Source organism: Dermacentor andersoni, chromosome 7 (assembly GCF_023375885.2).
Source record: "Dermacentor andersoni chromosome 7, qqDerAnde1_hic_scaffold, whole genome shotgun sequence".
Taxonomy (NCBI): Eukaryota; Metazoa; Arthropoda; class Arachnida; order Ixodida; family Ixodidae; genus Dermacentor; species Dermacentor andersoni.
The window spans coordinates 102,046,674-102,073,057 of NC_092820.1; the positions used below are offsets into that span (position 1 = coordinate 102,046,674).

The window sequence follows — 26,384 nt, forward strand, 5'->3', positions numbered from 1 at the left end:
CACATTTCTCAAGTAATACGCAGAATAAATAGCAAGCGTGTTCTATAATTGCACTCAATGAAACAAACATTGTCACAGGCTGAATCCAGCGGATGATTTGCTCCCATGTCCCTCTGTCGCTAGCGCTTTCACTTCACGAAGATGTATCCGCAACCTCAGTTCAGCATAGGTGGAGATCATAAGGTATTAAACCAAATCCTTGTGCTGCCGGCATAGCTGCACACTTGGCTGCACACTTTCATTTCAGAGTCCTAGTGGAATAACTAGTCGCAATCTGCACCGACGTCCTCATGTCGAAGACCATGTCAGTGCAAGCGGCAATGCCATTGAAGTGCTCTTCACGTGATTTCAGCGCTTTTATTATGTCATTGCTGGGGTAATGAAGGTTGATGCCTTCGCGAACGTATTCTGTCAGCGTGGATGGGCAGGCTTGCTCGCTGGTGCTTCCGCCCGAAAGCGAAGCTCTGCATGGCACATTGATTTATTCTTTTAAGGATTCATTTTTAGAAGGTAGCCTGTAAAATAAGAAGGAAGCTTCTCAATGAAAACACTGTTGGCACAGCATTTGGCGCCAGCATCTTTCAGCCGTCCGCCCGGTTTCGCTCAAAGCTAGATTCTTCCAAGTGAGTCTGCAGGTTTCCAAAAAAGCGCACCATGTTCACTTGTGGTGAATAAAATGACCACAAGGTCATGTCGTATGTGGCATATATAATTAACGTCCTTGCGTGCATTTGAGCGCGAAGTAATTATCATACGTAATTGCTAAGCGAAATAACTGCATCGCATTCAAAACAGTGCTTGGTGGTCTCGGATTGCGAGCCTGGACTTAATTTCACCGAGCACGTTGTTCGTGCGCCCACGTGGTTGCAACCAACTTACCGAGTAAGGCTGGTTGCGGCTGCAGCTCAATTTGCCAAAAAATATGCTTGATTTCATATTTTACGCCTAAGTGCCTAACCTGTTATTGTAATTATGTATAATCACTGTAAAAAGTAAGTTGACAGGCGCAAGAGTAAACGGAACACACGCATAAATTAACGCTTATACATAGACGTATAAGAGCAAACACCAACATATATGAGGAACCAAGCTCCGCATCAAACGTGGAAATTATATGTACTCTGTCAGCGAAAAAATAATTATATTGGGGCAAAGTTACGAGTGTGGGTTGGAATGCTTGCGTTGTGAGAAACTGCGCCAGTTTCAGTAATTGAAAACTTGCTCAGACCAATTGCGTGGCTTCATAGAACCATGCGCGAGTACAACTATGTTTGTGTGATGGAAAGCTCCCAGGAGCCGAGCGCATACCTAATAATAATATGCTGACCAAGTTAGAATTCCGCAGGGCAAGTAAGAAAGCCGCAAACTATCGTTTTTGATTACAACACTTGATGCGAACAAGAACTAAAGCGTGTATTGGTTTCATAATGTTGAAGGAATAAAATGTATTTCGAAATGAAAAGGGGCCAAAGTGCAAGTGTCTATCCGACCTAACAGCATCTCTGAAAATTGCGTTTGGTCCAGCAAGGTTGCTCAATGCCAACGATTTTTCGGAATGGCGCACTGCAAAACACGCGGACAAACAAAATGTAAACTTTACTTTACAAGCGCTGTTTTCCTTAATTTCGGCTCGTGATTACAAACCAGCTAAAATAGCAGAATGTGTTGTACTGATGCTATACGCACACGAGGCATTCGTAGGCTGCCTCGTGTTTCTATGGGCCCCGGGTGCCAGATGACCTAGCTACGCCACTGTGAGGAAGTCTCCGGCCTCATTCGAAATAAGAGGTTTTTTTTTCTCTCTCTCTCTCTATGTCCTTGCGTATCGCGGCCCCCGCATCTTTGGCGCAGTCCTCGCTTTGACGTAATAGTTCTGCGGAAGCCCGCAAGGTGAGAAAAGTAATTAATAAAGGGAAAATCAGACATCCACCCGTTCGTAGCAATTGCTACTAAGCCAACCCATACGGGTTCCTCGAAAGAGAAGCGTCACAGTTGAAGAAAAATTCGGCCTGGTCCGGGACTCGAACCCGGGACCACCGCCTTTCCGGGGCAGCCGCTCCACCCTCTGAGCTAACTAGGCGGCCAGCAGATGGCAGAGCAAAGTCGAATTTGTCAACAACTCGAAGCAAAGGCAAGAGTTCGACGTAATAGTTCTGCAGAAACCCGCAAGGTGAGCGAAGTAATTAATAAAGGGAAAATCAGACATCGGCCCAGCTTACCCGGGTTCGAGTGCCGGACCAGGTCGAATTTATCTTCAACTGTGAGGCTTTTCTCTCGAGGAACCCGTATGGGTTTCCTTTGTAGCAGTTGCTATGATTTTTCCTTTATTAATTACTTATCTCACCTTGCGGGTTTTCGCAGAACTATTACGTCAAACTCTTGCCTTTGCTTCCAGCTGTTGACAAATTCGACTTCGCTCTGCCATCTGCTAGCCGCCTGGTTACCTCAGATGGCAGAGCGGCTGCCCGAGCAAGGCGGTGGTCCCGAGTTCGAGTCCCGGACCAGGAGAAATTTTTCTTCAACTGTGAGGCTTTTCTTTCGAGGAACCCGTATGGGTTTCCTTTGTAGCTATTGCGACAAACGGGTGGATGTCTCATTTTCCCTTTATTCGTCCCCGCCTTATGTTTGCTCCATACGGTATAATGTTCCTTCCGATTTTACAAAGTGACTGTGGCATTGTTGTGGACCCGAAGAGACAGCAGATTACGTCGGGAATTTCATCCGTCCCGTGCAGCTCATTTTCTAGAACTTTTTTTTAACTTCTGGTTATGAATTTCACTACTGGACTTTCACAGATTACCAGTTTTATGTTTTATCCAGTGATTTCATATGTTAAGCTTTCTTTTGTTTGAGAAGAGAACACTATTTACATAATATATTTTCCCGGTGATTCTATGGCCGCATCAGCCACCTATATCGCTCAGCATTTTCCCGGACGTATGCTGGAGCCGCATCGTACGCGTCACAGCGCTCGAGTGGCCCGCTCTCGTCGAAGAAATATCCCCTCTTCCTGAGCGAGTTGATGTATCCAAGGTCTGTTTTCTCAGCGATGTCGCCCCACCGCACTCCATCGTCCCTCTGCGCTGCTGCCAGCTTGACCTGCAATAGTGGCATAACAGTTGGTTTACTAAAAAGTACCTTTCACCCGCGACAGTTTAAAGAAATGTTTCGCTTTAATGGCAGGGTCAAATAGGCGCAATACAATGGGTCATTTTCGCCCGTACGTTCAAAACAAGCACACGACAGCGACTCCAGGTTGTATGCTGTTGGTACGTGACACTAAATTTGTCACTGTCAATCCCGAGATAACTCTGGCAACCACTCTTGCACAAACCCTTTGGAGATTCTCGTTTTATGTTTTCAGCACAACGTGCGCCTCTCTAGAAGCAATTCATAAAAAAAAACCGTATCGATTAGCCTACTATGAAGAGCTCATATTCATAGGTATAAGGTTGAGCAGATTGGGCTGCCCATCGTCGATTTGACCGGTCAATAAATTTATGAACTGTTGATGAATATTGAATCGGAAGAAACCGACGATGGAGAATTTGTTTTTGTGTTGCATGAAATGTTGCCTGAACCTACATGTGACAGACAACATGACCGGGGCTGTGGGTAGAAGGGCAACTATAACCATGACCAGTGTGGCAGCTCCATCCGTTTTGACTATTACTGACGAATCAATTTCTTAGTCTCACCAACAAACGCTACACGGCAGTTTCATAGCCTAAAAATAGGCTGCACAATATATACATAAGAAAGGCCGTGGTTTTCGCTTATATTATAGTGCCTGTTTAGGAGCCTATCACGCCTAAAGTGAGGTTTTAGGTGCCTGTTTTAGGCTTCTGAAACGCACATTAATGGAGCTTTTCTTCCGAAAATGAGAATTTCCACCCGCTGTGATGGCGTAGTGGCTTTGACGATTCGCTGCTAAACCCGAGAGTGCCGGATGAAATCTCGGTCACGGCGGCCCTGTTACGATGGAGACGAAATGAAAAACACGCACATGTACCGTGCATTTGGTACACGCTAAAGAACCCCAAGTGGTAATAACTAATACAGAATCCCCACTGCGGCGTGCCTTATAATGATATCACAGTTCTGACTCGTAAAACTACAGAATTTTTAAAAATGATAATTGACATTGAATGTTGTGATACTGAAATTATATAAATAGGTCATAATTATTTCTTTTATTGAATATGGAATTCATGTAATTTCTCTGTAAGTACAACTCGAAATTAGTCAATGATTCGAGCATACCAGTCTTTATTTCTATATTAGCATTCTGCTGACTCTATGATAGCTTAATTATTCTTGATCACGTTGCCGTATGTTGCCTTCGATGTCTTTAACTTCTGGCAATACCTACTTTTCTGTGAATGTCATGATGACAATAACGATCGCCTGAGAAGTAAGAAATACCTCAGAAATGCACCTCTTTCCTCAAATGTTGTTCTGTCATTCAGATATTATAAATGCCCACACAACCCACTTTTACAGTGAAGCTGTATATGGCTAGCCGATTCATCCGTCCGTCCGTCTTTCGGTCGCCTGTACGCTGAAAACTCCACCAGCACAACCCCACATTCATGCGCGAAAGAAAAGAGAGATAGAGAGGCACGCGAAACGGCCAACACTACCTAGATGGCACAAGCTCTATTTACTCCGATCCATGACTTCCCGCTACCTGGCCCGACATTTCCATTGACAAGGCTAGCGTGATGAAAGTGGTGACGTCAAAATCGCCGTTGTCTACCTGGGAGCATCCCATTAGATTCTATGGCACTTGGGCCAAGTAACATGACGTCATGGATCGCAGTGAAAAGGCCTTGTACTATCTAGGTGCTGTTGGCTTGGTGGTGCTTAATTAGCAGAGCCAGTAGTCACGCCATTGCTCTCTGTCGCAGCCGAGCCCACGCGCAGCAGTTTCTGTCCTGCTCCGAAATGGGTGGGCCACGCGTCATACGTACTTCTTATAAGCAGACAGCTTTCCATCTGCAATGCTGCGAGCAGGACCGGGAACGAGCTTGTTTACACCGTGCCGATGCTGCAGCCCGGGCACATGAACAGGCTCGTGCATCGAAGCGAAAGCAGCAGCTGCATACCGAGGATCCGGCCACCTAACAAGCCGTCGTTTAATGAACCGTCGGTTTTAACGCAGTTATAAACACCAGGGCCGCGCGTTTCAGTTTCGCTGGTTAACCATCTGTACCGAGTGCTGGGGCGCTGATTTTTAACTATACTAGCAATAGAATGTAGGATACATTTTATTAATATTTGCAGATACAATTTACACCTACCAATAGGCCATGCATCATCTTAAAGCTGGCTCTGCAGCTGGATATCCTCAACTCCTATAGAGAGAAATAGATTTATTTACAGAAAGGCAGAGCGGTGGGCCTGAGCTATAACTTGATGTGGCCTGCTGCTCTGCACTGCGGAAAAGAGACAGGGAGGAAAGGGGCTGATGAATGATGATGATGGCGTGAGGAAGAAATGCGCATATACAAGTTCACAGAGTTGTGGCATCTCTAAAGCCATGCGTCCAGCCAGGCGCTTGGAGAAAGGCTATAGCGGCATTTATCAGGGCTGCGCTGTTTGTATTAGGCTTAAATTAGGACCTAATAGAAACTCGTCTGATAGCGGCTTCTTGGGAGGTTTGCAATGGAAGAGACCAGATGCTGTCGTTCCTGCGCGCGCGCGGGGCACAGGCAGAATATATCATCAAGTGTTTCTTGTACCTTACAGTATTCACAGTTTGGGCTAGTATCACTGCAGCCAATCAGATGTCTATAACGGTTGGTGAATGCGACACCAAAGCGAATCCAGTGCAGCATGCTTGTTTGGCTTCTTTCGAGCTTGTGAGGCAGTCGAAATTTCATTTATGGGTCCCATTTGTGGGCACTCGCTTGTGTCGTCGATCTGGTTTGGTCCAGTGTTCCAACGTACGCTTGCGTATTACGCGATGAAGTAGGGCGTTTGCGTCTGTTTGTGAGAACAGAATGCGTACTTCAGAAGCATTATTTAAAGCAGTTTTCGCTTCAGCGTCTGCCTGTTCGTTCCTTATCACTAACAGGCAGACGCTGAAGCAAAAACTGCTTTAAATAGTGCTCCTGATGTACGCATTCTTATAGTTCTCACTCAAATAAATGGGAACATTACCCCTCGTATTTGTAGGGATCCGCGAATGTTCGAAACTTTCGAATAACGAATCGAACGGTCACTGTTTCTAAATGCGAATATTCTAACACAAAAGCATTATATGCCCCATTACGCGAAAATCCGGCGTTGGAGTCAGTGGCGTGACCTACTGACGGTATCCAACATTCCGCGACGGAAAAGAGTAAAAACCACATCAAAAGATTATATAAACTAAATTTATTAGATTTACTACTTCCAGTGAAGTTACGAAACACACATACTTTCTTAATGGTGGGGCTCTAGAAACTGCAGGATCATATAAATATGTAGGTGTTCATCTTTCTCCGACTTTGTCTCGGCATAATCATGTGGGTTGTATTGTTTCCGCTGCATACAAATCTCTTGGCTTGATTTGTCGAACGCTTCGTCAGGCTAATAGTGATCCCAAGCTTCTTGCATATATCAGCGTACTTCGTTCAAAAGCTTGAGTATGCCTCATTTACATGGAACCCGTACCAAACGCATCTTATTAACAAATTAAAATCTTTTCAGAACAAGGCAGCGTGATTTATTACAGCTATCTATTCACAACATTCAAGCATCACCAAAACAAAACATCACCTAGGACTCATCCCATTGCAGACTGGAAGAATGATATCTCGGTTAACTTTCTTCCATCAGCTTTTTCATCACCCAAATATCTTCCCTCAGGCACACATCTTACCAGCCAAAAGGCAATTTCCACGAATTGATCAAGAATTTAAGGTCGAACAACCATTTGCACGTACTAAACTATTGCAGTTTTCATGTCTGCACTTAGACATTTCAAAATGGAATCATCTCCCCAAGTAACATAGCCAAAATAACTGACCATATTATATTCAAACAAGCACTTAATGAAACATTCGGAAATTAGAAACATTACCATTTCTTCCTGCACTTCTTCAGATGTGAGAGGATGTAATATTGCTGTTTTTATAATGCAAGAATTATCAGCGTACAATGTTGTCGAATGAGAAGTGATGTAAAGGTTGCATAGCATGTACGATTTCATGAAAGGATATTTGACTTACATGCACCAATTCATTCAAATCAGTATTCATCATGATGTTTCAGGAAGAGCACCACGTTAGCTTCAAACATGATGAAAAGGTCGCCATCTCGGACGTTCTTCAGACTACGGTGGCCTTCGTACCAGACGGAAGTGCGGAAGTAGTTTTCGGGGCCCCACGGATCGCCTCCATCGTAGTTCTAGAAGCCCACCGATATCGCCACAATCTTTTGCTCATGCTCCCGCAATTATCCGGCACTCAGGTTCGAGCGGACGTAGAGTGGCTTTTTCACGTCCGAATAAGCGTAAGTACTCACCGACGGAGCAGAAACCTGGAAGCTTACGAAAAGGGTTCTACTTAAATTGAGGACGACGCAACGAGCTATGGAAAGAAGAATGATAGGTGTAACGTTAAGTGATAAGAAAAGAGCAGATTGTGTGAGGGAACAAACGCGAGTTATCAAAATCTTAGTTGAAATCAAGAAAAAGAAATGGGCATGGGCAGGACATGTAATGAGGGGGGAAGTTAACCGATGGTCATTAAGGGTTACAGATTGGATTCCAAGAGAAGGGAAGCGTAGCAGGGGGCGGCAGGAGGTTAGGTGGACGGATGAGATTAAGAAGTTTGCAGGGACAACATGGCCACAATTAGCACAAACCGAGGTAGTTGCAGAAGTATGGGAGAGGCCTTTGCCCTGCAGTGGGCGTAGCCAGGCTGATGATGATGATAATAATGGGGATGATGGTTCGACAACGAGATAACAGTAGACATCACCCAGCTCTATTACGCGGATATCCAGAAGGTTTAGCTCGTGGCTTAATACCAGTTTGCTGATTATGCTACGTGGCCTCGAATGGCGTCTAATGCGATTCTTGGAACACCAGATTTTGAATGTTTAAGTAATCCAAACGGCGTCGACGTCCGTCCAACCCATTCCAAGCCTGTAAGCAGAAGAATGTCGAATGTCGAACACTCGACCACATCTTCTTTCGCATGAGGAGCTGCTGCCTTTGTGCCTGCAGCAGAAAGTTGTCCTGACAATGCGTATGCGCTGTTGACAGTTCCTTTGCGAAAAGTCTGCACCCTGGTGGCACTGAGCGCGCCATACGAAATTATAGAGCCCGCCTTTGGTCCACTGTCTTTCTTGTTTGGTGCAGGTGGAAAGCACAGAAGAATACTGTATTAGGATCAAGGTGGAAGAAGTACAGTTTGGAGAGAATTATTTTGAACGTCAGAGAGAGGGAGAGACAATTTTACTCATCAGAGTTGGGAGCTAATTCGTGGGGTCATCAGGAAGGCAAGATGGCCGCTGGCGATGCGTGACGGTGACCTCCTCGGCTCACTCCACTACTTGTAGTTGCACGTTCGGGCTGGAGCAAAGCAGCACTTCCACCCACGGTGAAGACGTGGGAGGGGCCGTGAGATCGGGGAGAGGGGGGGTCCTGCTCACAGTCCGAGAGGATGTGACTGAGCGTAGCTAGCGCGCCGCAGAGGTGACAGGGCATCGCTACGTATACTCGCACAGGGTGAATGTGCGAGTATACGTAGGGGCTCGGGTATCAGTGTGTCTGTAACCTGCGCCTGTTTCATCTTCTGACAATCATTTAGTTTACTGTGTAGTGCGGGCCTAGTGTGTCAGGTAAGACGGTAATTTTGGGTTATGTCGTGATGTCAGTGCATGACTTCGTTTGAGGTCTCCGGTTCCTGCAAGACTTGCGTTCGGCTAACTAATCCTCGAGCATGTTGGTGGGCAATTTCGTACCCTGCATTCTCCGCGTGAACCGGGACCCAAATCAAATTTATTGAGCGTGGTTCTTTGTGTTGTGTAGTGACTGTAGGAACTCTAGTGTGGTATGTGCCCCTATTCTTCACACAAATTTGTTATGGTGGTTTTGGAGTCGCTCATAACTATGCCGGCGTCTGTTGACGCCACGGCCAACGCAATGGCGGCTTCTTCTGCTTCGGTAGGGCTGGTAGCGCGTAGAGAGCTCGAATCTGTCTGTGCCTTGAGTCCCGGTTCTAGAACTGGGCAAATGACGTAGGCATGGGGTCGATCACAGTACCGGACTGCGTCGACGTATGCTACGATGGAGTTGGTCCCATGCGTCTTGTGTAGGATCTGGCCCCTCACTCTTCTTCTGCCGTTGTGGTGGCCGGCAGTGTCTTTTTGGGCAGCGGTTTCATGACGAACATGGTCCTTTCTAGTGGTGAGATGGTGGTGGGGTCACTGCCCGTCAGGGGCGCTTTGAGGCCCATTCGATAGAGGATCCAGCGGCCGCTCTTGCTGAGTAACTGAACCTGTGATGTGCGGTGTGCTTCAGTGAGGTCAACGGTGGTATTGTGAACTCCCAGTTGAAGAAGGTTCTCAGTGGATGTGTGTCTTGGTAAGCCAAACGCTACCTTGTAAGCGTGTCGTATAATGCACTGGCGAGTTCATTCTGTCTTACGTAACTGTAGGTATGGTAGCGCATAGGTGAGATGACTGACGACAAAGGCCTGGACTTGCTGGAGCAGGTCCTTCTCCTTCATGCCGCGCTTACGCACGCTCACTCTGCGTAGCAGTCTCGTGGTCTGGTTCACCGTCATCTGGAGCTGGTCAATGGTGATGCCATTCCACCGGTTCTGTTGTAGTATTATGCCCAGTACTCGTATGTGCGCGACGTGGGTGACTGGATGCCGGTTTACGCGTATCATCATGGAAGGTGGGTGTGAGTTGTGCTTGTATCGGTTGGGTGGCTGGATCAGGAAGAGTTCCAACTTGTGCTGGGAGCACTCTATTCCCACTGCATTCACGTGTTGCACGATGATGTCGGGGCATGTTGGAGCGTTTCTTCATTTTTGCCGTCCAACCCTTCACACGTCCAGAGTGTGATGTCCTCGGCGTATAGCGTGTGTCTGAGTCCAGGGAGCTCATTCCGTTTAAGAGGCAGGGTGCCCATTGCTAGGTTTACCACGATATGTGACAAGGCTGCGCCTTGTGGCCCTCCTCTGTCCGCTAGCCGGATTACAGGCGAGTGCAGGTCCCTCACCATGAGATCGACCGTCCTGTCTCTGAGGAACCACCGGATATAGCTGTAGGTTGGTTCGCCGGGTTGTAACTCGGATAAGCTCTCGAGCACGGCCGCTGGGACGCACGTTGTCAAAAGCCTTATGGATGTCTATATTTAGTAGAGCTTTCATGCTCGAACCACTGTCTGGATGCAAGAGGTTGTGGTATAATTCAAGGAGGATGTCCTGGGCAGACACGTGGGCTCGAAAACCAACCATCGAGGGTGGTCTGAGATTGTGTTCCTCTGCGAAGATCTGTAAGCGACAGAGTATTACGTGCTCCGTGCGCTTGCCTAAACAGGAGGTGAGTGAAATGGGGCGAAGATTACCTAGGTTCAGTTTCTTGCCCGGCTTTTGTATGAACACCACCAGTGCGTGTTTCCATTCAGGAGGTGAATGGTTGGAGCGCCAGCACTCGTGCATGCATTCGGTTATTGCTCCCACTGACTTCGGGTCGAGGTTACACAGCGCCTTGTTTGTGACCCCATTAAGGCCCGGGCATGACGTCGTGCGCAGCTTGTGTAGCGCAGCGCAGACCTCTGCCTCCGAAATATCAGCATCCAGCTGTTTATTGGGAGCTTCGACGTAGTGAGGCATGTGCGTGTCGCTCTGTCTCGAGGTATTAACGTACCGGCTGGCGAGCACCGCCAGCAGCTCATCGTCGCTGCCTGTATTTGTTGCGTCAGCACCTTGCGTGCCGCCGACTTGGTGTTGCCGGGATCCAGTAGGTATCGCAGCAGGTGCCATATGTTCTTCCAGCCCAGCTAACCTTTGAGGCTGATACAGATCTAGCCCCACTGGTGACGTTCCAACGTAGAGGAGTGAGCCTCTATCTCCCGTTCGACCTTTGCTACGCGCCGTCGCAGCTTGTTATTGTGACATGGCGCTGCCATCTGCGCGTGAAGCTTTCGCGCGTTTCCCACATGTGCAGGAGGTGGGGATCCGTCGATGGCTGCTCTTGAGACGCCGCTATTTCGTATGCCATGGAAGTCATGGCGCGGCTCAACGACATGATCAATTCGTTGAGATCCGATATGGAGACGGGTGCTGTTTCTTCGCGTAGCTGACGGACTTTATCCCACTTCGTAATGCTGGCGGCGGCCGTCTCCGCCCTTCTGGCGGCTGTTTCAAAAGTAAGCGACCAAATGTAATGATCGCTGCCGACCATGTGGTCTGTGTTCCGCCAGCGGGCACCCGGTATTTTCTTGCAAAAGGAGAGGTGTGGCGCGGTGTCTGTGCACACACTTACCGACCCGTGATGCTTGTTGTGGGTGGTTGAGGATAGTAAGACCTCGATCTTGCGCGGCCTCCCATAACTTGGTGCCCTTGCGGTGGAGTTTTGGTTAAGCCCACTCAGGGTGTTTGGCATTCAAATCACCCAAAATGAGAACTTCAGAAGTTCAGAGCTATGTCAACGCATCGCACACGATGTCGCGGTACTTCAACGTTTCAGTGAACCGTCCACGTACATTGGAAAATAAAGAAAAAGACTGCCCATCTTGACGCGAAGCAGATCACTCAAAGTTACGGTGTGCATCTGTAACAACTATACCCGGGCCAAGCATTGCTGAGCATGTGATGACGTACGTTTTGCTCTTCTGATTCTTTTCCGGTAGAAAGCTTCGGATACGCAATACAAGTTTGCACAGCTGCTACAAGGCTGACATGATGAATTTCAAACGCCATTCGTCTTGTCCTTTCCTTTATCATTTTTCCGCTCGCTTTCTTATGCGTTTGATCGGGAAACACGCAAATGACGTGTGTTTTGAGGGCTAGCAGATGAGACGCAAGCTATTCAAGCGCTATTGTCACATTGATCTCCCCTAGTGCTTTTGGGCCCGAGGACATGTGGTTGCACAATTTCTGGGAGCGCGCCGTTGACATGGTATGCATGACACGGCGCGCTCCTGACGCTTTGACTGGCGGCACTCGAATGAAGCAACACGCTGGCGCCTTCAAGGATATTTTCGTAAGTGGATTCACAATAAGACAAGTTGTTAACCGCCAAATGAGTGCTCCTGGCCAAACTGCAAACGCAACCCGTTACGCATGCATGCTTTATCATCAGAAAATTCAATTCTCGGCCACTGTGTACGATCGTGATTTCATTGACGCTTTTGAGTTGATAAGAAGCTATCAAGGTATTCCTGTAGTGCTACGATCTTTGCAAAACAGAGGCCAATGTTATTTCACTGAAGCGATTGCACGAATTTTTGTCACGTGTCACGCGCGCATCAAGTAATTGCGCGATATTTCCATCTGGCGTGATATGCTCATGACTATTATTACCGCGTTATTTCCGTAATTCCGTGTGAGTTGTAACTGCGTAATTTCTGTTTTCTTTTAGATACAGTGGAGTTTTTCATGACAGCCTGCAGTAGAACGCGGTAGTCTGAATATATAGTAGTAGGCACAGAGGAATTTTTCAGGCTACCTTTCAAACGAAAAGAACTTGAGTGGTGCTACAAGGTAAACAGAACCAGTATTTAATTTCAACAGTTTCGATCGGTGGACCGATCTTCATCAGTGTTTGCAAAAAAATTGCAGTTCAGCTCTGGTAGTGAAGACACCAGACCGGGTGCCCGGTCGTTCTCAGATACATCAAACCGAGAGGGACAGTTGTGACAGTGATTGATTTTCGGCACTTTGGCAGATTTACAGCTGCCTTTGGCAGCTATGCAGGGCAAGAGGAAGGCGGAGTCCCATGTATGTAGAGCAAGGAGGTCAGTGAAAATAAAAGAAATAACGAGAAAGGTAATAAAAAAAAGAAAGAAAGAAAGAAAAGAAGAAAAGAAAAAGAAAAAATCACACAGGAGGAGGGAGACGTCAGTCGGAGAGTGAGGGGGGCGGGAAGTAGCGGCAGCTAGGTTCCCGTTCACCCGAGGCAAGGAGGGAGAAAACGGTCGCTGCGCAGCACCAGTGCGCGCGCTGCCGTTGTAGCGGGAGAGAGGGCAAGTTGAATCGGGCGGCGGGGGGCACAATAGAGAAAGGGCCCAGAAGGAAGAGAGAAGAGCAGCAACTTGTGGAAAGAAACAAAGTGTCACGGTACACATATACAAGGCACGGCCCGTTCCAGCAACTGTGTGGTCCAGCTACGGTATATATAGTTCCAAAAATATATAGTTCCAAAAAGATCATACGCGTGTGATTCGCAAAGCAAGTGCGCCCCTGGGCTTAGATTTAGGGAGTTGAGTTAAATAGCCTCCTTGTGGTCCAGTTTTTGAACGTTTAACCGACAACTGACATCAAGTCAGCTCGTGCGTATACCAAGAAGGGGCAATTGGTTGGTTTTCCGCTCGCCCCCTTGAGGCTCATGCGGAGGGACGAGCAAGCAATGAATAGCCAGCGTCTCAATTTTAGAGTACAGAACATGTATTCGCGCTTCCCAAGCACTCTCACGGCATATCCCGGAGGCACGTCAGCCACACCGGACTCTCATTAATTCCTTTAACGTACGTTCGAAATTTATGGATGAAAAAAGTTTCTCTCTGCTCGCGTGTACGGGTGTATTGGAAACCAGATTGCAAGAACACAACGCTCACGCGTTCAAAGAAGTGATCTGGCAGCCGAACGTGCCTGGAGAAGGGTAAATTCGGGAGACTTTTCACATGCGCGCGGGGATTGTTGAACCAAGCAGAAAGGGTGGAAAGGGGTCTCTGTTTGTCCGATCGGACAAACAGAGACCCCTTTGCATTGGGACGCCGGCGCTGAAGACACCTTCATAAAGATCAAGGGCGCACTTGGAAACACCGCACTTCTTTACATCCTAATGCCACGGCATTACTGGCGCTCATGACAGACGCGTCCAGCAATGCCATGGGAGCGGTTATCCAGCAGCGAATTGATAATTCTTGGAAACCCTTTGCCTTTTTCTCCAAGAAACTCTTTCCAATCCAAGACTGCTGCAGCACTTTCGGTCGAGAGTTGCTTGGAGTTAACCTCGCCATCCGTCACTTGCGCCATATTGTTGACGGCCAACCCTTTACCATCTTCACTGATCACATGCCTTTGACGTATGTGGTTTCCAGAGTGTCACTGACACACACGCAGCGAGAAATTTGCGATCTCTCGTTGATATCGGAATTTTCCACCGACATCCGACACGTCAGCACAAAGCAGAATGTACTTGTTGCTGACACCCTGAGCCATGTGAGCGCCCTGACACCACCTGCTAGTCCTGCGCCACTTTATGTGCAGACACTCGCCGCACATCAAGCCAGTGATTCCGGGCTCCTTCATCTAGCGTTCATTGAAAACAGTACTGCGGTTGGTCGATATCCTGTTTGACGATGCCACACTCGTCTTCTAAATTCCTACAGGCACACCGAGACCATTTGACCCCAGCACGTTACGCAAGCCACAATACACCAGCTCGCTCGACACAATACACCAGCTCGCTCACCCCGGCCTTCGTGCCACACAACGCCTTATCTCATTGTACTACATATGGCCCCAGATGAACGCCGATGTACGGGACTGGGTTCCTGCATGTATTTTTCCGATGTGCAAAAGTTCATAGGTATCCTGTTTCCCCGGCACGCCAATTTCTCCAACCTGTTAATCGTTTCGACGTTGTGCACATTTACGTAGTGAATCGCTACCCCTGTGTCAGTGATTTCGCGACCTGCTCACCTCTATCGACAGGTTTACCCATTGACAAGAAGCAACACCCACTTCGAGACAGCTCTGCTGCAACAGTCATGGCAGCTTTTGTTACAACATGGGTTACCAGCTTTGGATGCGCTGCAATAATTGTTACTGACAGAGGACAGCAATTCGAGCCCGCTCTGTTTCAACAGCTCCTGCAATTCCTTGGCACAATTCATCTGCGCACGGCCTTCTACCATCCCCAAACTAATGGCCTCGTGAAACGCTTTCATTGACATCTCAAGCCAACGCTGATTTCTTATGGCGCGCCATCGCAATGAGTTCAACGTCTACCACTGATTCTTTTGGGTATCTGGTGTGCCTTGACGTTGGACATCGGGTGCTCGAGCGTGGAGTTTGTCTACGGTATTACGCCCCGTCTAGCCAACGACTTCTTTTCACCCCAACGACACTCGGCTGCTCTGTCTACTCACGCAAATGTGCACCTTCTTCCACGACCTCTTCCGGGTTCTAAAACCCTGTCCGCCACGCCCAGTTCCAGCACGCTAACCTCCCATTTCCGCTGACCTTGCCAACGTAGCCCATGTCCTCATGCGCTACGGACCCGATCGGCCTACTCTCCACCCACACAACCTCGGACCTTTCCCCGAACTGGAGAGACGAAGTACACATACATCGCGAACATTCCTGGTAAACCTGACACCACCGCACTTGACCGGCTGAAGCCAGCCTAGTGCGCAACGACTCCCACAGTCCCGTCCCTTGACTCAGCTCTGGACGTCTCCATTCCGGTTGGTGCTCACGCTGCTTCAGTCAGCCGAGCTTCACGGAGCTTCTGATATCGTTCGCACACCTTGGTTGGCTCTAGCGGGGTAGCTATTTAGCGCCAGCGACATTCACGCTATCGCTTTAGGAAAGAAGACGAGGTCAGGCGAGGTCACGAGCGGTGCGGGAGCTTATCTGACGCTTGGTACCGAAGTAGTAAAAGTTGAGTTTGAGCTGCGGTGCTGGAATAACGTCTCGTCTCTCTCTCATATGCTCTACAAGTCACGGATAGGTGTGTCCGACATTCCATTAATAAAGACATCCCTAACCAGAGGCGACACAGTAAAGTTGCATCACGGTGGGAGAAGTGCGATGGAATCTCCCGCATCAACTTAGCATCAAACCGGTGGATGCGACAGCCACAGAAAATCAGGGTCTCCCACGAAGTTCGAGTCTTGGTTTGAGCAAGCAAACGAAGTTCACCCGCAGCGTCTGACCTTGACAAGGCTATAGGAACTTTTAGGATTTGTTGATGGGACAACCGTGCGCCATCATCAGCAAGGCAATTAGTGAAGTAGTCACTGTGCCCCGAAAGCCACTGGAAAATGATGTCATGTCTGCTTATGGGGACGTGATAAAAAACTTATCTAGTCTCAAACGCCAGTTGTCTATTGGACTTGCATTGTAAGGCCGACTGCTGACTCTCAAGAGCTGCCTTGAAGCCACAAAACACGACCTGCTTTCGAGGTTTTTCTTGTGCGATATAGTTATCGACAGCACGTACAGCGGCAAATCATCTTGCGTAGAGGTCCTTATGTGGGGCACTTCATTGTGAATTGTAAGGGCGAGATGATAACTGTGCCTGTTCAGCTGGTGGCTAAGACAGCTACGTCTTTGTAAATCTGCGTTCTTTCTTCATATGCCTCGTTCAGTAGTGACGATGTCAACTGTCGTAGAGCTACTGTTGAGACGGGTCTCCGTTGATTTTCAGCAGCGCCAAAAAATACACAGACAAGAAAGAGCACATGACCAGTGCTGCCTATTATCACCAGCACCAAAAAACTTATAGGCAAGGTAGAGCACACGACCAGCGCTGAACCTCGTTGCGACCAACCAACCTCTTTGTGCCAACCAGGCTGCAATGAGGCTACAATGAAGCATGCCTCATCGTTGATAACGCACGCCAATAAGAAAAAAATAATGGGCTCACGTGCACAGCCTCGCTGGCACATAGCTTGTCCGAAAAGTGAGGCATATGATAGCTTTCGAAATGTGGGCTTTCAGATGGGCCGGTTTCTGCCCGCCACCCCTGCGTTGGAAAATAGAATGTGCTTTGTATTCTCGCTGTTGGCCGCGGGATTGAGCAAAGTCACCACCTGGCTGGTACTGGCTGAACAACAAATAGTGTGGATGGCGCCGCGCGTCATCTACTAGGCGCTACGTAAACACGCAGCGCCTAGTAGTTTCATATCGCGTCATATCGTTTACTGTGCGTATACAAGGTGAATAACTTTAAAGGCTGCTTGTTCCATGGCTGTAGCACGGTCATAAATGCTGGTCTGCATTTTCTGACGGTGTACAAAAGAATTTCGCGTTGCGCTTTCGTCTTAACTTTGCCCTCTATTAAGACGGCCGTGTCTAGCGCGCGATGTGTGACTGTCGAACCCTTCGGTCGCCAGTATCACAGCAATATATTACACCCTCATGTTTCGAGAAGATCACAAAAAAGCAGTTTACCTCGCTATATATAAGAAAGTGGTCGCAGTGAGACGTGAATGTCGCACGTTAGTTCGCCTACACGGTGTGTTGATGCCTCCGAAAACTGTGTGGTACCACCAAATATGAACGGGATGCCGTGAACCTCGCTCAGCAGTAGAAAAAGAATCCTTAGCATGCACTCATATCATATCGCGTCAAGAACTTTATATTACGATAACTGCATTATGATAATTGCGATAATCGCACGACTCTCGCTTAGTGGTTACGCGACCAGAGATGTTCTTTTAATGTGTGGTGGTTCTGATGTCACTACGGCGAATCGATTAAGAGGAAGCTTTAGCTCGGGTGCTCCTATCTAAATACATGTAAAAGGAGAATTCGTTTTTCTCGGCAACCACTGCACCAAATTTGACGGGGTTTGCTGCATTTAAAAGAAAAACTTAAAATCTAGTGACTGTTGGTTTCGAATTTTTGAGTTAGGTTGTCAATTTTTTATTAAAAATTGACAAAAATTAAAAATTTTCAGAAAACGAAACTATCAAGTTTACAACTCTGTAACTCAACCACTAAAAATGATAATACAATTCTGTGAATTGCATCTAATAGTACATCTAAAGCGGACAAAATTGATATGTTACACATGAATATAAAAAAATTTAATCATAGGGAAATACAACTTTTGCAAAACCGTTGTAACCAACGCAACAAATTCACGTAAGATGTAAAATGACATATTGAATTTGTCCGCTTTGAATGATCTAATGGATGCCGTTCACAGAACCGCGATATCAGCTCTTGATGCAGAGCTATGAATTTGTAAACTTCGTGCTTCTATTTTTTTCAAACGGTCAAATATTTGAAAATCGTTTAAAGAAAATTCAAGCCCTAAATCGAAATTCCGCTTCCAACAGTCACTAGAATTTAACTTTCTCTTTCAAATGCAACAAATTTCATCAAAATCGGTCCAGGGGTTATCTCATAAAAACGTTTTTGCGGTTTTACATGTATTTGAATAGGCCGCGTCGGAGTTGTGCCCGAGCTAAAGCTTCCTCTTAAGTCGTGCGTTTTTGTACTTGCTGCTACTTGCTGCTACAGATTAGCTGCTACAAACGGAAAGCTAAAATGTGGCGTTATGCAGTATGATATGTGACACGGCAATCTTTAGACGGATGACGTCATAACACTGAGTTGAAAGGCGGCTAATATATTTCCTTTCGCTCTTCGTTTTGTTGTCAGCTTTATCCAAAGCAGTGATTGCTATTAGCTGAAATAAAACTATCTAATGATTTTAGCTCATCGGATATTTACAATTTCGTAACATCGCTGTCGTGCGTGTAACCGTGCAAGGGCGATAAATATAACCTCGTCTGAGGCAGTCTGATGATCGTACTAACGAACTATCACAGCGGCCTAGCTTGCATAATTGAACTCATATACTGTTTGCATTTCACATCGAATAAAAAAAAGAAAAAGAAAATGAGCTGTAGTCGTATTCTGAAATCATCTACTTCGGCGATACTATCACCTTGGCCACGCTTCCGCCAACGCTCCGCGCTGATTGGCTGCATTAGCAAAACCGGAAAAGTAGCGCCATCTAGTAGTTCCGGTCTACGTCAATTTGACGTCACGGTGTTGTTGGGTGCTCCAGACATACACTGAGTATACGACCGCGTCTTGTCGGGGTGGCCTGGTGATGTAGTGTATTAAAGACAAGAGCATTGGTAGTTTATAGTATCTTTTGATGGCGCATTGCAGGTAGTTTTGCGCAGCGATATTTGTGGACGATTGATCGGCTATTGCATTGTGTTGCCTTGTGTAAGCGACAATTTTCGGTGACGGTGTCTTGGAACAGCTGGCAGGTGCACCATGAACCAGGCGTTTCTCGCGTGGTTAGTGGTGACCGCTTTGTGGTGGAGTGTAGTAGAGACAAGTCAGACGATGCCGTTCTGGTGGTGCGCGATGGCTGACACACAGACGCAGAAACAACGTCTCGCTTTATCAAACATAAAAAACGTGTTTCGCAACTGCGTGAGTTGAGGCGCAGTTAAATCATAAAAATAAACCATTCACACTTCATTTTTCAATTTATTTTACACAAAGTGGCCGTCGCCAACCGTAGTCAGTGCGCAGAACTCTTACAGCAGCCATTACACTCGAATACAACACACCCGAGCCGCTCTGCAATCTCAAGATGCGCTCTTTCGTGCGCTGTGGAGCGTTCGAGAGCGCGTGTTGGTGGTGCATGCTGTCGCCAGAGATAAGCAGCCGGTTGATTTATTGGACGCAACTCTCGCCGAAGCGATACTATCGCACAAGTGGATCGTTTAAGAGCACGGCCCCTGCAGAGCGCGCAGGAACGATGGAGGCAAGCAAATTAAGCTTCGTTTATAAACTCAGGCAGCACAACAAGAAGCAAATACAATTATTTGCGCAAATACCATTTCTTACGTCGCTGTGGTTGAAATTGCAATGTACCCGCCGCTGTGGCTTAGCGACTGTGGTGTTTCGCTGCTAAGCATGAGGTCGATGAATGATGTATTCCGGCTGCGGCGCCCGCATTTCGATGGGGGCGGAATGCGAAAACGCCCTTGTCCCTTGCATTGGGAGCACGTTAAAGATCCCCTGTCCGGAGTCGCCCACTACGGCATGCCTCATAATTAAATCGTGGTTTTGGCTCGCCGAACGCCAGAATTCGATTCAAACTCAAATTGCAATATAGAATATAGTGAAGAAAACGGAAGCGAAAGTATGCAAAAAGATAGGTTTTCGCCAGTGGTACTCTAACCTGTAATGTCCATGTTGAGCGTGTGTTGCACTGCCAAATGAGCTAGGGCAACAGCTATCAATCCTGCCTGTAACTTTGGTATTTATGCGGGCTGTATATATCTAGGTCAGTGAGTGTCAGCCGTCACCACTCTCGGCCATGGTGGGCGGATTTGGAGCACCCTTTATTGCACCGGTAAAAAAGCATGTTTCACATCCACGCGTCAGTGCTAGTGGCCTCTGTTTTGTTTTGAACAACCTCAACTTAGCGACTCGTTCATAGAAAATACTGAGGTAAAACTCCATTTACAATATTTTTCTTTCGTAACGATCGTGTAAATAGAGGAAGCGCAGGAGGGGCCTGACTGCCTTCGCGGCCATGTCTTCAATTTTCTTAACCACCTCATTCTCTTCAGGAAATACTTCCATTGTGCATGTAATCGTCGTAGTGATCGCTGATGTCGACACGGAACGACAACCGATGAACGCCGCCTCGGAGTCGCTGCGGTGAAGACAACGAAGAGGACCAGCGCGTGACAATTCGGGTCTTTCGTCGTTTTTGGTTGCGCTTGCAATTTAAATGTAAGTATACCTTGAAATAACGATATAGTGGGGTTTGTTTCCACCTTCCGAATGCAAGCGCCAGTTTGTCACTCGTTTTGACGAAACCGTACGTTTATCAACAGTCTCAAATCTCAATGCCTCCACAAAGCTTCTATCAATTTAGTTTCGCTGCCAAAGCATGGTTGCTCTTGGCAACGACAACGTCAAAGGATAACATCGAAAGCGCTTCGTTCGTACGTGTTTTATATTTGTGTATCAGAATACGTCCATGCATTTAGAATCCATATACCGAGGTATTTTCAAATCATGCTACGCTGACCTCTTTTGCCCAAGCTCAGTGTCCGCGTCGTTGTTCGTGTAATGTGTGACTGGCAACTCACCCATACGCGAAATTAAGGGAAACAAAATTCTGGTGACAAATATGCGCCCTTTGGGCATTTTAGCGAGAATGCACGATAAACAATAGCACGGTGTGGCAGCGTCTTACAACTGTGAAACGGAATGATTTCATCAACCAGATTGTTTTTTTAACCTGCACCCAATGCTCAGCACTCGAGCACTTTTGCCTACCGGCGCCATTGGAAAGCTGCCGACGAGACCACGTTTGCGCATGCGCGATCTGGTGCTCAGCAGCGCATGCCAAAGGCACTGAGCTACCGGGCTGGGACTACAGTTCTAGTTACGATATGATGTTACGGACGTGTTCTAAGGCAAAAGCTCGATGCAATACTGCGCATAACTGGGAATACGTGTAAAGGGAAACTTTCCTTATGTTGACAAAAAATTTAAAAACGAATGCTTCTTTGCGACCTCGTAAATTCAAGACGGTAAGCATATATACATTCATATAACTGAAATGCAAACACTCTGCATATCTCTGCCTGGGTGGGGAAAACTGAATAAATAAGGAAAACTGCAACCAAAATATATTTTTAAAAACGTTGCGTTTCGGAGCTCGACAGGCTCGTTCTTCAAGGGTGAAATGACGTGAGGGGTGTTTATATGCTATAGGGGTGTTTTTTTGTTTATATAAGTGTTTATGTGCGTTTTTGGCCTCTCTCTTTACGGTCGGCCGAGAGAGAGCCTCCCACTAACCTCGGCAGCTTCCTCTCACGTCCGAAAGACCACCTTCGTGTCTTAATGGCGCCGGGCATTGTGTAAAAGATTACCTGCAACAAAAGCCCCTCACCGTATACTGACCAGACTAAAAGCTTCCCGAAAAGAATTCGTCAACAGAAGAAAAAAAAATGTCCTTCGCCACCTAAACAGAGAAAGCAGTGCTGTGGAAGAACAATGCGAGCTTTTTGATCACCTGATTAGCCCCGTTGGCACAGTCGTCCTGCAGAGAGAAAACAATGAGCACCGATGACTCCTGTTGGAACCCTGGCACATCCAGAAGACGACGCCTAACACCAATCGTTCGCCAGAAACACTTCCAGCCATTAATTCTGAAGGTCTACAAAAAAAGTGTCTCGGCACCTGCCAGAGCGCCGAAAATGCATATAAGCACTATTAAGCCATACACCACCTCACCCCTGAAGAAGGAGCCCGTCGGGCTCCGAGTGTTGTTTTTTTTCTTTTTTACAGTAAAGCTTGGTTGGAGCTTTCCTTCTGTTTAAGGTATATCACTTTTTACTCGCTACGAGAAGACAGTATTATTTGAAGACAACTGCATATTATTCTATACCTCTAAAGCACTTCTTATTCGAGGTACTCGTCATAAAATTCCGCAGTAAAGTTACGCATGCAGAATTCTCGCTTAGAGGAGGCACTCTGGACACCGACACAAACATCCCATGCGACGCAGCTGATTCTGTACAGCACTCCACTCGAAAACTGGCGCGGATGGAGCTCATAACAGCTGTTCTGCTTTTCTCGGCAGGCAAATACAGCACTCGCCTTCGCCTTTTTCAAGCAGCCATTCTTCGTGACGAGGAGTGTTCGTCTTTGTGCCGGGGTTCCTGCTACTTAATACGAATTTGCAATATTGAATGTCAAAGCCAATTTCCAATGCCTCAACACCTTTGCTCCATATGTGTCAAACAAAATGGAGTTTGTGAATACGACTGTCTCCAAGAATGCATACTGTAACAGAAAAGTGCATAAATATAATTCAGAAATATTTAAATTACTCATTTTATAATCCTACTTCGCGGAAATAGCATTCACCCAAGGGCAAGCAGCATTTGTTAGAAGAGCATATAGTTTATTTATTAAAAATATTAGTAGTTATTGTGCAACGACGTGTAGGATAACTATAAACCCATGGAAAAAAATTGTGGGGTTTTATGTGCCAAAACCACTTTCTGATTATGAGGCACGCCGTAGTGGAGAACTCCGGAAATTTCGACAACCTGGGTTTCTTTGACGTGCACCTAAATCTAAGTACACGGGTGTTTTCGCATTTCGCCCCCACTCGAAATGCGGCCACCGTGTATAAATCCATGGAGACGTCAACCCAATAAACCTTAAGGCTGGCTTGCCTTGTCTAAATTTTAGGCGCAATATTTCCGCAGTCATTTCGCCTGCAAGATGCAATTATTTCCAGAAAAAAAGAAGTATCATTCGCTGCATACCAGTACGAATTTGGCTTCGAACTTTATGCGTTGAAGCAGCCGTGGACTGGAATCATTTGCTAGATGTTATGCGCCTCACTAAGGCCGTTAGTTTCAAAACTGCAACTGATTAACATTTCTTTCGTTAGTACAAGCAAGCTCCCAGAACGTAAGATTAATTTTCGGTGCTACTGCGTAAATGTATAAATGCAATGTATGCAATCGGTTCCACTTAGCACTGGTAGTGGTTATCTTCCTGGTTTATCCTCATGTGGTGTCACGAGCAGATGATTCACATTTTTTCCCAACTCTCGTCGACGCTGCGCTTTCTGCTAGCATACGTGGGAGGATGCTTGTATGCCCAAGTGCGTACATCTATGACGCACGCGTTCAAGTCGTTGCTTTGTTTTCTTTTGATTTCAGCGCTTCTCTCAGAGACCAGCGAGGCATCGTTTCACGGTGCGAGTTCCATAGCACAAAAGCGCGCTTGTTCAGAGCGAGCTCAATATGTCGTGCGAGCCGTTGACATCATGATCGAAAGAAATGCCGACTTTTTCTCTGGACACACGACACCGTTCAAAAGAGGAAACCTAAAGGTCGCACGTTACTTTGCATTTGGATCGCTTTAAAGCCATAATTCAAACGCACAAACTGAGCTTCACGGGCGCCACGGGACGTTCGCAATGCACAGTTTGAGCAGCAGTCTTCAACACCGCCTTACATGCACGGGCAGCGACGAAAATATCTATTTCCTCCAATTGCCAGGTCCTTGCACTTTCGGTCACGCGTGCATGCGCATCTTGCTCTGCCTCTTCCTGTGCACAACTCCGTTTTTTACAGCGTAACCTGTTATGGGCACATTCCAATAGCCGTTTCTGTTGGCAAAGGTGTCCGCCGCCGCCACAGCCACCACCGGAGTCCGTAGCAGGTATCGCCGGGAATTGGGAAAAGGTACCCAGTTCCCGCCGGAATTGAACCCGGGCCAGCTACGTGGGAGTCAGCTATCCTTCCATTAAGGCACGTCAGCATTTTTTTTTTTTTGCCTCACTTGACGCAGAGTTTACGAGCTCAGAATAGAATAACAAGATCATAGTACGGAGAGCCGTCATCTGTTTGCTGACTGCGTGTCATCAGTATTTCCGCATGTGCTACAACATTTCCAATATTGGATTGGAAACCACTCCGGTACATAATCTGTATCCCACGTTGTCGAAGTGCAGAAGGTGCAGACTGAGCCACGCAAGCGCTTCCTAACATGCCGCGAAAGAAAAGCCATATAAACGCATCCGAGCGTGCGAGGAGACACGCTATATAATATGCGTACCGCGTAGTATGCATGAGTGCACATTTTGCATTGCAGTTGCATATTATTACACCACGTAGAATGCCGTGTAGCAGACGCACAGGTAGCGCTATGAGGCAGTTAAGAAGGTTTAGAGAAGAAAAAGAAGTTTAAGGACGTGTACACAGGAATGCTGTGTACACGTCAGAAAGCCCGATGCACAAAGGTATGTGCAACTATATATATGGGGAAATTGAGTGGTAATCACGCAGGGTCGTACAAATGTCAAAGCTCAAGTACACGGTCTACCACTTCCTCTTCTTCTCCAAATCGCGCGCACGGTGCCTGCCCAAATGCACCGTAAGATAATTCCTGGGACTAGAGCACCGTTCCGGCTCTTGCTAAAATGGTAGAGAGCAAGATTAGCACTGCGGTTCTAAATAGGACACGTGGTCGACCACAAGCACTCTGGCGAGCCATACGAGCCCGACCAACGGCATCATGGGCGTATTTCGTGGTATGCTGCCACACTGACGGTGGCAAGGTGTCAAAAGACAGACGGGGATGGCGACCAAACAAGAGGTAGAAAGGAGAGTAACCGGGGTTATATTGCCGTGACGAATTGTACGCAAACGTCACGTAAGACGAAGTGCTATCCCAATCACGATGGTCTGCTAACACGTACATAGACATCTACGTGTTACGCGTGGACTCCCGACTATTTGCCTACATGGACGACATCTTCATCGCGAGTCCCAATCAACAAGATCATGAGCGTTTCCTTGGGAAGTCTTTCAATGCCTTCAACAATTTGGCCTGGTTGTTAACCCCCAGAAACGCATCTTAAGGTCATCCAAGCTCGAGTTCCTGGGTCACCACATCTCGGCGCTGGGGATTCGTCCGTTGCCCTCCCACGTTCAGGCCGTGACCGACTTCCCCGTACACACTAACCTACGCTAGCTGCGTGAGCTCCTGGGACTAGTGCATTTCTCCCAGCGCTTTATTCCGCACTGCACTAAACTTCTGCATCCATTGACTGACCTTCTTCGCAGAACCAAGGGCTCCTCATCTCCCATTTCTTGGTCTCCTTAAGCTCAAGCTACTTTCAAGGCTGCTAAACAAGCCGTCGCCGATTCGGTGCTTCTCATCCACCATGGAACTAACGTGCCTACTCGAATCATAGTGGGTGCTTCCAGTGTGGCCATCGGCGCTGTTCTCCCACAGCAAATCGACTCCGAGTAGCGTCCACCGGTTTCTTGTCTCGGAAGCTTCAACCTGCCGAGACTTGTAACACAGTTTTTGGCCACGGGCTGCTCGCTATCTATTCCACCATTCAGCACGTCCGGCACCTCCTGGTGGGCCAGCAATCTTATGTTCTTACGGATCATGCGCCACTGCTGTATGTCTTCCATACAAACTCTTCCTAGTACGGCGCACGCGAACTTTCTCAACTAGCCTACATATCGGAGATCACTACGGACATCCGGCACATAAAAGGCCCCGAAAACGAAGTAGCTGATTCACTCTCCTGCATCACCTCCCTGGGTACTTCTAAATCAAATGTGGACTGGGAACGTCTAGCTCGTAAGCAGATGGAAGCCCCTGAGGTGCAAGCGCTGCGTGACCATACCCGTTGCCTCCGTCTACAATTCGTTCCTCACCCGTTTGCGCATGGCACGCTCTGGTGGGACACGTCAGAGGCTGTACCTCGCCCGTCAGGCCCGGTACCTTCCGTCGCGCGGCGTTCCAATCCCTTCACATCTGCCATCCATGCATCCGTACCACGCAGCCCCTAGTTACACAGCGCTACGTCTGTCCAAACATTAACACCGATGTTCGCCAGTGGGCACGTTCATGCCTCGCGTGCCAGACCGCCAAAGTGAC

At 47.4% G+C, this 26,384-nt stretch overlaps 1 protein-coding gene across 2 annotated transcripts in view; it reads right to left on the minus strand.

Annotated features, from left to right (window-relative positions):
• Positions 1 to 337: 337 nt before the first annotated feature.
• LOC126534017 (beta-1,4-mannosyl-glycoprotein 4-beta-N-acetylglucosaminyltransferase-like) overlaps positions 338 to 26,384 on the minus strand; it is an 87,558-nt gene continuing 61,511 nt past the window's right edge. The window contains exons 2-3 of one of the 2 annotated variants that reach the window (XM_055072584.2): positions 2,871 to 3,099; positions 338 to 464 (exon numbers count right to left, since the gene is read on the minus strand). In XM_055072584.2, the coding sequence (XP_054928559.1) occupies positions 2,893 to 3,099 (207 nt within the window). In that variant the 3' untranslated portion in view covers positions 338 to 464; positions 2,871 to 2,892. Of the gene's footprint in view, positions 465 to 2,537; positions 3,100 to 26,384 lie in introns of those variants that run through there. The other variant, XM_050181230.2, reaches the window with a different exon arrangement.